Consider the following 12,886-nt stretch of genomic DNA (forward strand, 5'->3'; position numbering starts at 1 on the left):
TTTATTTTTTCAACTCTTTTTGATTGAAAAAAAAAGTATTGGATTTTTTTTTGCCTATGAAGAGCTGTGATCCATATAGTTCAACTGCCTCTTCTTTTTTTGCCATAGATTACTTACAAATTATATATTTTTAAAAATCTATACATACCACATTTATAGTTCTGTCAAAGTCTCCAAAAGTAAAGGAGTGGATTTTTAAAAAAAATAGATTGGAGAATAACTTATACAACACGGGTCGATTTTTGCACAGATACAGATTCATTCTTGTCTTCAGGCATCTTATGAGTTGGAGAATGCCTGTTTTAGATCCTCTGATTTTTATGATTTCAGATCTTTCTTAAGTGTCCTCAAGATTACCCAGAGTACTGTATGTAATCTTTGAGTCTCTCTTTGTGCCTGATGAGAGCTGTGGTTTCTTCTTTCCACTAAGAAGTTTTATAAACAATTTTTTAAGAACCCCAATCTCCAAATATGTTTGATTACACCTCTCTTCAATAAAATTATGTGAGCATGCATGCCTATATGTTACATTGATCATATATATACTTATACATGCTCAAAAATATATATTTATTTTAAATAATGTATATATGCTATTCTATCTGTATGTAGATTAAAGAACATTTATTGAGGAATTATAAAAGGAAAGGAAAAACTAAAATTAAGTATAAAGGAGCTCTAATATTTTCTCTTCACATCTTAGTGGATTGTGTGGTGTGCCATTTGGGGCATATTATCCCTCCTAGAGATCTCTGGTCTGTTATGTATGCCAACATTTTTTTTTTTTTTTTACAGTCAACAACTTTGAAATCTTGAATTTAATCACTAAAGTCTCATTTTATTTGACCATTTGTGGAAAATGGGAATTTTCTCAAGAGACTATGTCACACCTTTGGTCTGCAGATAATATTTATGCTATTCACTGAATTCTTTGTATACTTTGTGATCCATTTTAAAGCCACCCAGTAGATTTAAAGCAAGTATTTCTTTGTCCACAAAGCAGTCTAAAATCAATGGTGAAATAAATGTGTCCCCATCCCCTTCCCCCAAGTCCTTTTCAATTCTAATAACAGTCTCTGCACTGGGGGTTAATTCCAAAAGGAAAGGGTTACCATATTATAACCCTGTTTGATGTTGTAATTGAAAAGGTATTTTGGACTGTTTGCTTAAAAAAATTTTTTTTTCACATTTAAAAAGCTGTAGCCATTCTGGTTTGCCTTGTTTTCATTTGCTTTTCTCCAAAGGATGCCGACCTGTTGGATGTTGAGAGCAAACACTTTGAGGACCTAGAATTCCAGCAGCTAGAGCATGAGAGCCGTCTGGACGAGGAAAAGGAGAACCTGACCCAGCAGCTCTTGCGTGAGGTGGCTGAATATCAGCGGAACATTGTTACTAGAAAGGTACATTTGCCGGGTGTCATTCAAGGCAAAAATCATAATATACCCCTCACTATGTGACAATAGTAATCATTAATATAGCTATAGCATGTGTCTGTCTGCCTATCTTTACATCTGAATGTCTGAGTGTTTAATCACATATCCCATTTTGCAGATTATGGAGCCTGCCATCTATATGCCAAATGGTGCTTTAAACTAGATAAACATTACATGTTACAGTCATTGTTACTTAATGCTGTGGATGCATTTATAAAAAATACCTTTTTTTTTTCTTATGTAAAAACCGAGTTAGAGAGAATCAGAAATTTCAATATTTGTTTTCAATTACTTCCTTTTGCAATCATAGTAACTAGATTCAGAATAATTGTATGAACAAAATCTACTTGGAAACTTTCTCTGTCCATTGCTCAATAGTTTGCAAAGCTGGCTGATAGCTTGTCACCATTAGAAATAGCCCCATGAATGCCATGCACATTACTGACTCCTCCCAACCCCTAGCACCCAGATGCCCAGCCCAGAAATCAGCTCTTGTTCCAGAATTTAGAATCACACCCCAGCACTCTGGACTAAACCCAAAAAACTGAGCAAAGGGAAGATGGAGAAGGTGACTTCTTAAGCTCTCAGTTTAAATAAGAAATTTCATTGTTTTTCCCATAAAGCGTCTCCCAAGATGATGCCAAAAGTTCATTTATATTTTAAAACAAGATTTCCTGTTGACTTCTGGGTTCTTCAAATAGATTTTAAACGCTCGAACTGTGTTGGCCTTAGGTAAGGAAAAGCCACAAGCTTGGCGGTCTAAGAAACTTCCTCTGGGTAGTAATCATGGCCAGCCGTCAATGAGAATATTATTCCAGCTATAAACACCTTTTCTCTTGTTTCCAGGACAGACTGGCAAACCTTTGTATGTCTAATTTGCATCTTTCTATTATCATCTTCTTTTCCTCCAGGAAAAAATTTCTGCATTGAAAAAGCAAGCCAATCACATTGTCCAGCAGGCTCAGAGAGAACAAGACCACTTTGTGAAAGAAAAGAATAATTTAATAATGATGCTGCAAAGAGTAAGTATTTCTCTTTCAGCACTGGAAATTTGGGGAAAGTCATTTCCTTCAAAGCAAGTGCCTTTTAATAGTGACAGTGGATTGCAATCTAAGAATGACTTTTGGGGTAAAGGTTATTCTCACCAAAGGGACCATGTCCACACCTCAGCCCCTAACGTGGCTACCTGGAAAGGGATTCATCCACAACCAGATTTCCTGATATGGCCATCGTCTAATTTCATGAATAAGGCACCAGAAATGAGAGTTGATGGGCCTCGTCTCTAAACTGAGCCTTGAATGCAGGCCAGTGACATTTGGGATCATGTGAGATGGACCCAGAATGGTGTGAAGGAAAAAAACAAATCCCGGATGATACTTTAAAATATGAAGCTGTACATGACCCCACCTAGAAGAAGTGTAGCTGGAGCATTCCCATTTTAGCTACGTTTAGTTTGAGAATAGAGAGGAAGACCGGTGTTTTACAGAGAATTATCAGTTCACTCAAAGTGCCTCTGTAGCCCACACCAATCCCCGGCAGCACCTCTCCTCTTGCTTCTTCAGCACCTACAAACCTCTGAATGGAGCTGTAGTTGCCATTCCTTTGTGCTGCTCTAGGGATGAACTCTGCTTTAGCACCATTAGTCTCCCTACTGCCATTTTACCCTTTCACATAATAATAGTTCAGGGCACAGATTAAATTATATAGTGTAATATGTAATATGTTTCTGAAATTTTAGCCGAAAAGGAAGTTTCTTAGGGATAAATTTTTATAAATGGATAGGCACCCTCACAGAAATAATATTTCCTTATTAAAAATACACGAAACATAATTCTCTTGTAAAAATTATGGTTCATAAGTATTAAAATCTTTATTTTCCCAAATTTGACCTATAGATGCAGCTCAATCCCAATAAAAATTCCAACAGACATTTTGTAGAGATTGGCAGGTTGATAATAAAATGTAGTTGAGCATCATTTACAGAAACACACATAAAATAAAGTTACGTGTGTTCGCTGCTTGATCAACGCAGAGGCCCACAGTAATCCAACCCTGTCATTCCTTTAGGGACACTGGTTCTGCAGTCACTAATTCAGTGTTCATGGCAACATAATGGAACATTAACTCTGCAAAATATGAGAATTGTCTGTATATGAAAATGTAAACAGTGTAGTATAGCCAAAACAGCTTTGAACAAGAGCAAAGTTGGAGAACTTATACTATTTGACTTCAAGTCTTACTATCAAGCTGCGGGATTTAAGACTACTTGTGTGTGTGGTGCTGGCGTGCAAACAGACATATAGGTCAATGGAAACAAATAGCGTCCAGAAGTAGACCCACACATAGGCTGTCTAATTCATTTTTTACAAAGGCTCCAAGAAATCAGGTAGAGAAAGGAAAGTCTCTCCAACAGATAGGGCTGGATCAACTGGATAAACAAGGAAGAAAAGGAGCCTCAGCACCATCCATTCTCACACCATACATGCAAATTAATTTGAGAGCGATCATAGATTTAAACTTAAAACTTGAAGGGATGAAGTTTCCAGAAGAAATTATAGGGGTGCAAGTGCCCTGGGGTAAGGAAAGATATTTTTTAAAAGAGGAAATGGCAAAGAACTTGTATCCAGAATATATTAAAAACTCCTATGACTCAATAATAACACTTAAACACCCAATAAATAATTTTTTAAAAAGCAGGCAAAAGACTTAAATATAAACACTTTACAAAAGATATATGAAGTCATCTGAAAAAATATTAAAGGTAACATGAGTCATCAGGGAAATCCAAGGTTGACTAAACTTAATAGATTTTGTGTTCTTTCAGGAAAAGGAAAATCTTTGTAATCTGGAAAAGAAATACTCCAGCCTCTCGGGGGGGAAAGGGTTTCCTGTCAACCCAAATACTCTAAAAGAGGTGAGCTGTGATTTCACATGTCCACTCCTACCACCTGAGACATCAAGACTTGCACCTCAGTCTTCTGTGATTAGCGAAACAGGAAAAACATGAGCTTAAATGACTTAGGAAAGCACTCCATGTGTCAATAGCCTTCCTGCCTTTCATTATTTATGCTTTGAGAATTTAAGGGATTATTTTTGTGTCTTATGCAAATGCCCTGTGTGTATGTGTGTGTATGTGCATACTTTGCTTGACAGTGACATTGTGAGTTAACTCGGAGTTTCAAAAAATTTAGGTTCCAGACCAAAACTAGTCTTAAATTCTCTTCTTTCCTTCCTGCAATTTCCTTTCTTAGTTTTTCCTCTGTTTTATTTTACTTCTAAGTCTCCTAAAACATAAAAATTCCCCATTATATTTGAGAAGATAATCTGATTTCTTTCTTTTCTCTCTCTCTCTCTTTATTCTCCCAAAGTCATTTCTGCTGTTTTCCATCTAAATTGAAAAAATCCTATTTATATTAAACTATATACATTCTTTATCCCAAACATCCATGTTCCCCCAGACCCTGACACTCTCCTTTCCTAAATATCTTTTTACTAGAGGCCCGGTGCAAGAAATTCGTGCACAGGGGAGGGGGGTGTCCCTCAGGCCAGCCTGCACCCTCTCCAATCTGGGACCCCTCGAGGGATGTCCGACTGCCCGTTTAAGCCTGATCCCAGTGGGATAGGGCCTAAACGGGCAGTCGGACATCCCTCTCACAATCCAGGACTGCTGGCTCCCAACTGCTCGCCTGCCTGCCTTCTTCATTGCCACTAACCGCTTCTGCCTGCCAGCTTGATCACCCCCTAACCACTCCCCTGCCAGCCTGTTTGCCCCTAACTGCCCTCCCCTGCAGGACTGATCACCCCTAACTGCCCTCCCCTGCAGGCCTGGTCCCCCCCAACTGCTCTCCCCTGCAGGCCTGGTACCCCCCAACTGCTCTCCCCTGCAGGCCTGGGTCCCTCCCAACTGCCTTTCTCTGCAGGCCTGGTCGCCCCCAACTTCCCTCCTCTGCAGGCTTGGTCACCCCTAACTGCCCTCCCTTGCAGGCTTGATCGCCCCCAACTTCCCTCCCTTGCAGGCCTGGTCCCTCCCAACTGCCCTCCCCTGCTGGCCATCTTGTGGTGGCCATCTTGTGTCCACATGGGGGCAGGATCTTTGACCACATGGGGGCAGCCATCTTGTGTGTTGGAGTGATGGTCAATCTGCATATTACTCTTTTATTAGATAGGACAGAGGCCTGGTGCGTGGGTGGGGGCCAGCTGGTTTGCCCTGAAGGGTGACCTGGATCAGGGTGGGGGTTCCTTTGGGGCGTGGGGCGGCCTGGGCGAGGGGCCTGTGGTGGTTTGCAGGCCGGCCACGCCCCCTGGCGACCCAAGCAGAGGCCCTGGTATCTGGGGTTTATTTATCTTCTACAATTGAAACTTTGTAGCCTGGAGTGGAGCCAAGCCTTCTGCTTGCACTGAGGCGGCAGCCATTTTTTTTGGATTTATGTGTCTTCTATAATTGAAACTTTGTAGCCTTAAGCGAGGCCTGGGCCGGCCAGGGTGTGTGGAAAGCTTGGCTTCCTCCATCACCGGGGGCAACCCTAGCCTCCTGCTCTTTCCAGCTCCGTGGCTGCCGCCATTTCTCTTTGGGTTTATGTATCTTCTATCATTGAAACTTTGTAGCCTTGAGTGGAGGCCTAGGCCAGCAAGGGCAGGTGGAAAGCTTGGCTTCCTCTATCGCCGGGGAAACCCAAGCCTCCTTCCTGCTCTCTGTGGCCGTAGCCATCTTGGTTGGGTTTATTTGCATATTCGCTCCTGATTGGCTGGTGGGCGTGGCTTGTGGGTGTAGCGGAGTGATGGTTACTTTGCATATTACTCTTTTATTATATAAGATAGAGCTACACTGCTACAATGGTGACTATTTTAATTCTAATTTGGAAAAGTATAACCTTGACTGAAAAAGAAAACTTTTTATATTTATATTCTACAAAAAGCTAAGGAAAAAGCTTGCTTCTACATAAAAATTTGCATAATAACAACCCCTTTATTTATAAATTGATTTTAAAAAGACATCAAAGTTAAGAATTCCTGCATAGAAAGTATTTTGTGTGGGGGGGGGGGGGGGAAGGGTATGTGAAGTAAATGTTCATCACATAAACAGGTGTGCTTAATGTGTACCGCAGACGCAATTTGTGAACTGTTTCCACAAAGCTTTATTAGATGATTCAGTTTCATAGTTTCTCTCCCATAATTCAGAACACGGAACTGGCACATTCAGTGGACAATGAGTGGTTGTGAATGCAGTGTAGCCAAATATAGAATATTAGCAAGGTGGACAGGGGCTAGGTCTTATGAGCCATTTGAAAGAAACCTGGTTTATTTTATATGGATGGGAAGCCCCTGAGTGCTTTTAAGCTGGGAGGTGACATCACTTGATATCCATTTGTTAAACCTCACTCTGGGCTGTTCTACTGGATTAGGAGGAGAAGCAGGAGATGCCAGAAAGCCAGCGTGGTGGTGATTGCAATAGTATAGGCTGGAGATGCTGGGGGCTCAGATTTGAGCAATGGCACAGAAATGGAGAGAATTAGCTGCATGCAGATATAGTATCTTGGAACCAGAGGTGACAATTCTTGTTGATAGGCTGGATGTGGGGATGAAGTAAATTAAGGAAGGTGTCAGGAGTCATGTCATTATTCCAGTTTGAATAATGAGATGGATACCGAGTACCTTTTCCTAAGAAAGGGAGGACTGGGGTAAGAATAGGCTCAAGAGGGAAGATAAGCAGTTTGACTCTGAACACAGTGAGTCTGAAAGGCTTATAGCATCCAAGGAATTAAGTAGGCTCCAAGGTCTCTTTATCTCTTACTAGAAGAATAAAATCTTTCCTTTTCTTTTAAAGAGTTGTTCTTTTTCTCTGTACCCTTCCTGGTTTCAAAAGGCTATTTGGCTCTTTATCATTTTTGCATGTCTGCAACTCTTTTGAGTAGCTATGTGTGTTCTCTTTCATGGACCAAATCAACTTGACTCACAAGTTGTTTTGATTTTCTTTCTTTCTTTCTTTCTTTCTTTCTTTCTTTCTTTCTTTCTTTCTTTCTTTCTTTCTTTCTTTCTGTCTCTCTCTGTCTCTCTCTGTCTCTCTCTCTCTCTCTCTCGTTTTTAAGGAGTGGTGAATTTGTATCTAATTTTTAAGCAAGTCCCACTTTTGACAAGCTTCATACATTTTTGAATCAATTAATTTGGTTTTGTGGTCTATGAAACATTCTACTATCAACTGAACAAAAGAATAACTCAAAAGTTGTTACTCTTCGTTTCTGATTCATTATCAAAGATAAAATGAAAATTGGACAACCCAGTTGTCTACTGCCTTTCTTTCATTTAATCTTATAAAACTTTACATAGTATTCATTGCCTCTATCTGAAGTGTGAGACTAATTCAGCAGCATTTTGATACCTCCAATTTACAAACAGTCAATTCCCACTTTCTCTATTATCTCATAATTATGATTCTCAGTAAAGCCTTGCTTTCTAGCCTGGAATTTTTGCTTCATCAGCATAATGTTATTTTGCCTTTCTTTGAGCCATTTTTTGAAAAGATTGATGAGCTAATAGAAGAACCTAAGCGTTAAATTTAACACTATTTTACCTTTGAAAGAAATACTATTTCCTACTCTTTATTCTTTTTTCATACTGCTTTATTGGTGTGGTGAAAATTATGATTGGTCTGTACAATTACTTTCCATGAAAATTTGCAAGTGCCTTTTCCTCAAATATAAATTCAGGAGTTTGAAGATGATAGACTTTGACTTATGGGTATTTATGCTGAAGCCAAAATTGATTCATTGAATTTAAAGTAACTGGAAAGTCTCTGTCCTGGGGATAGAGTGGGAGTTGGGGGAGCTGCCTTGAATTGAAACATCCTCAAGTTGCAACTCCATCTTAGAGTGTGTGTGTATGTGTGTTTATTCATGTGTCTTGCTAAAAGAAGCTCACTAGAGGACAGTGTACTTCTTATTCTCATTTAATTGAGATGCCTAAAAGTTGGATTCCATTACAAATAAATTATGGTTTTATAAATGTCTTAGAGCAAAAACCAGTAGCCCTCAGCCCACATTCACTCACACTTTAATTTATCAGGAAACAGAAGAAGAGAGAAAAATCTAAAAATAATGTGGAAAAGGCTCTTGAAGTAGAGAGTGAATGATTACATTGTCAACTTTATATCTCCGATTTGTGTGTGTGTGTGATTATTTTAAATGTTGTGTAATGACAACCTCATTCAGTCAACAGAATGAAAGGTGATACCTCCGGGTACTTTAAAATGGATGATGTTGGGTTATTTATAATTTCAATGGGAAAAAATTTTAATATTTGGAATATCATTTTTCATGATTAAGCACTGTAAATCCATTTTAATTGCTGATAACTCCCTGATGAAACATTTGATAATACCACAGATATCTGGCTGTGCTGCTCTAAGCTAACTCCATTGTATTAGAGCATTAATACTCTCGCATGCCTCAGCTTTTGCTTTCTTTGTGTTTAATTTCTAAATTCCTCCTTTTAGGGCTATATCAGTGTAAATGAAATTAATGAGCCATGTGGCAATTCCACGAATCTATCCCCTTCCACTCAGTTCCCTGCTGACGCTGATGCTGTTGCCACTGGGCCTACCACAGCTGTACTGGTGAGCCAGCCACAAAATAAAGAGGTGTGTTGGCATGACATTTCATTCATTCACTGCTTCCTCATGTCAAAAATTAACCCTGGTTAACTGAAAATGAGGGCACTTGTGACAAATACATGTCTGGTTGACCATAGGGTCAAAGTGATATTGAGTTTGAAAAACATACCAATTTGGGGGTACTGCTATACCAATTGTAATACAAGAAACCATGAAATATATGGGACAGAGTGGACTACTAGAAGTAAGTTCAAAAATATAAACTCTATATCTGAGTACTCTAACCTGATCTAGCTTTCTTAAAAATCAAGAGTCTTTCTAAAATTGTTGGTTTGAATCACCTTTCCAGTTTGATTTTGTTTTCTTTTCTTTCTTTCTTTCTTTTTTTTTTTTAATCCTCACCCGAGGATATTCTTCCATTGATTTTAGAGAGAGTGGAAGAGAGAGAGAAATATTGATGTGAGAGAAACACATTGATTGATTGCTTCCTGCATGAGCCCTGACCAGGGCCCAGGCCAGGGAGGGGCCTGCAGCCAAGGTACGTGCCCTTGATCAGAATCAAACCAGGTCCACAGGCCGACGCTCTGTCCACTGAGCCAAACTGGCTAGGGCAATTTTGTTTTCTGTTACATTTTGCAGTATGGATTATTTTTTAGTGTTATGCCTTTTTAAAACATCTGGAAAGGGGCAAATAATAATAAATGAAAATACCGTCTGCTCATTTAAGTTGCTTGCAGATTGGGGTTTTCACTAGAGGCTAAATGGAAAGATACAGCCCATCATTTGTGATTTCTTGATTAAAATATAAGCAAAAGAGAATAATGGGGTTATTTATTTCATTTCTTTGTCATTATTCTTTCATTTTACATGGACACATGAATACTTTTTTTTTTTCCTCCATGAAGCAAAGATCACCTGTCTGTCCTGGATTTATGTTTCCTTCTACCCTTTCTCCTCATCCTGTCACTCAACCTCCATCAGCTCCTTGGCCTGAAGTCATGGCTCCGTCTGTCAATCCCTTCCCTTTAAATGACACACCTCCTCCTCTACCAGCTAAGAAACACAGAAGGCAGCAGCAGCAGGAGCAACAGGTAATTAGGAACTGGTGTTCAGAGCTTGTAAATCTTTCCTTCAACTTTTGCAAAGAAATTTCTTAAAAAGACAAGGCGCATACTCCTTTGCTGATTTTCTTTTTAAAGGACATTTAGTGAGGTCTGAGGGTGTGGGGAGTGTTATAAGTTTGGGACCTTGACTGTCCTCTCCTAAGTTTTGATATGTTTGAGCTAATTCTATATCCTCATACATTAGTTTTCACTCAACCAAAATATTGCAACTTACCTTGGGTATTTTCAAAATAATGATTATTATTTCCATAAAATCCATGGTATAAAAGTTGCTGTGTCAACACACATTTTTTTATACATTATTGAAATCATAATAGACATCATTCCTTTACTCTGTGTCAAAATTTCCTAAACATTTTACAAATAAACTTCTCATTTCTCCCTTCAAATAATGCCGTGAAATATGAATTAACTGCATATTGACATTTAGGGAATTGAGTCTCAGTATAGTAAATAGTTTGTCCAATGTCACCCAAGTAGTGTTCTGGGGCCATAGAACAACAGTTTATATTGACCAGATTTTAAAATACATATTTGTTGTTCTTAATGTTGCCCTCCTTTTACTACATTCAGTGCTTATGCATGCTCGTGTTTTAAAAATCTATTATGAGCCTCCTTTAAATTATAAGCAAATTCCTATGTGAATTGGGCCCCAGAAGATCCTAAGGAGGCACAGACATTAGATCCTTGAAATAGGCAAGCCCTGCTATGCTGTGCCCAGCCCTCACATTTCTTGAAGGTACCTTTACTCTCTATTACCCTTTGTTAAAGGACTATATCTCCCCACTACTTTTAGGTTAGTAAATATTAGCTACTATAAGTAGATAAGGTTAAAGTAAAAATGCAGGTATTTTTCATGATTGGCACATGTAAAGAAGAAGAAGGAATTTGGTAACTCAAATTTGCATTAATTTTTACATATTTCAAAAGCCCAAGCTTAGTGTAAAAATGATCAAACCTAAAGAAACTTTAGGAAATAACTTCACTATTGAAGACTTTTTTTTTTTTTTGAGAGGCCAAGAAAATTTTGGATAAATGTCAAGTTGGCAAAATTTTGTGTTAGGAATCTGAAAGGGAAAAAAAAAAAAAAGAAATAGTCAACAGGAGGATTTTTTTTTTTATGTGAAGGATTATGATAGGGGATTCTTGGCCAAGATCTTTTTTAAATAAAAAAGTAACCTAGAAGGATGCCTTTTATGGAAACGTTATGCTGATTTGGAGTGTGTTTATGTGATTGAAATATTATTCCAACTATAAAACAGCTCCCCTGTTTACTTGCTCTTTCTCTTCGTCTTCTTCCTTCTCCCTTTTCTTGTTCTCCTCACACTGGGATCTGTGCCACCACACAGAACTGTCCAGACAGACAAGGGGAGAAACTGCTTACTTGCTTTGTCCACTGGCTGTTCCGCCATCCACATGGCGACCATCATAATCATTTGTAAGTTGTCCTGAGGCCCCAAGGCAGCAGGCACTATGAGAGTGAAAGGTGGATTTTTTTTTCTTTTGTTTCTAGGTTCAGTAAAAAAATTCATCTACTGCCTGTGTATCTTACCAAATGCTAGCTAGCCCAAGTCTGTTAGTGAACACAAGTATGAGTTGGATTTTAAAAAATTTTGTTAAAATTTCCAAACTTCTTGGTAAATGCATACTTCTTAATTTCTTCAGTGACCTGTTTCAATTAGTCAAGTTTTGCTATTCTGCTTTACATTTGCATTTAAAGCACTTTAGAAGTCTGGAAGAAAGGAAAAAACAGCATAAAGAAGGCCTCTATCTGAGTGACACTTTGCCTCGAAAGAAAAGCACTCCTTCCATATCCCCACACTTCAGCAGTGCTACTATGGGGAGAAGCACCGCCCCGAAGGTAGGACATGGGGAGAACTGTGGGCTTCACATCCAGGGAGTCTTCTCATCCTGAGTTTGACAGATGCTCAAAGGTCCTTAAAGAAAATGCTAAATAATAAATCATTAAGTTTGCTTGTCGGGCAGACATTATGACTAAATTGCATTTTCTGTCTTACTCAGAGGACATTTGGAATTGTACGCTCTGGGACCAAAGAACCTGGTCCAGGGTATTTTCTGCCACCACCACACAAGTAGTAGGTGGCATTCATGTGGCAGACTCCTGTGGCTACATCCCACATCTGGAAATTGGAAGATACAAGCTCTGGATTACAGGAATAATAGGACCAGATTTTTACTGAGTCGTTTCTGAACCTGACATTGGGCTAAGTGCTTTATGTGGATTGTCTTATTTTAAAACCCAACAAGACTCTTCAGTAGAGATACTAATTATTATCCTCATTGTGCATATGGATAAACTGAGGTATAAAGAAGCTAAGTGACTAGCCCAAGTGCCCTCAGTTAGTTAGTCATGAAGCTGGAATATGAACCCATGTGGTCCGATGCCTAACCCTCATTCATGTTCTGCTGATATGCCTGAGGGGTCATTGCAGGAAGAGGAGGAAAGGCAGATGACAAGGAGGCTCTGAGGGTACAGACTTTGGGGCTCTTCCTTTGACCTTAAGAGTAATGTTGTTTTAAACTGGTGTCCTATTATATAAACTGGTGTTCCAAGAATATTTTATGTGAAGGATTTTGCTATTAAAGAGAGTGATAGAACCACTGGAGGAGTTTATAGATTTCAGCCCACTAGCTAACTGAGGGAGGTGGAAATTGGCACCCGTGTCACAGGGTAGGTCTGCTCTGTCCTGGTGCATGCCCTG

General features: G+C 39.1%; 1 protein-coding gene across 1 annotated transcript in view; it reads left to right on the plus strand.

Annotated features, from left to right (window-relative positions):
- Positions 1 to 12,886, plus strand: part of PHLDB2 (pleckstrin homology like domain family B member 2) — a 99,825-nt gene that overhangs the window by 59,967 nt on the left and 26,972 nt on the right. Inside the window, exons 7-12 of the mRNA XM_080657321.1 lie at positions 1,245 to 1,400; positions 2,345 to 2,455; positions 4,258 to 4,347; positions 8,923 to 9,066; positions 9,945 to 10,130; positions 11,884 to 12,024. Of these exons, the coding sequence (XP_080513447.1) occupies positions 1,245 to 1,400; positions 2,345 to 2,455; positions 4,258 to 4,347; positions 8,923 to 9,066; positions 9,945 to 10,130; positions 11,884 to 12,024 (828 nt within the window). The remainder of the gene's footprint in view (positions 1 to 1,244; positions 1,401 to 2,344; positions 2,456 to 4,257; positions 4,348 to 8,922; positions 9,067 to 9,944; positions 10,131 to 11,883; positions 12,025 to 12,886) is intronic.

Source organism: Plecotus auritus (assembly GCF_963455305.1).
Source record: "Plecotus auritus genome assembly, chromosome: 2".
NCBI lineage: Eukaryota > Metazoa > Chordata > Mammalia > Chiroptera > Vespertilionidae > Plecotus > Plecotus auritus.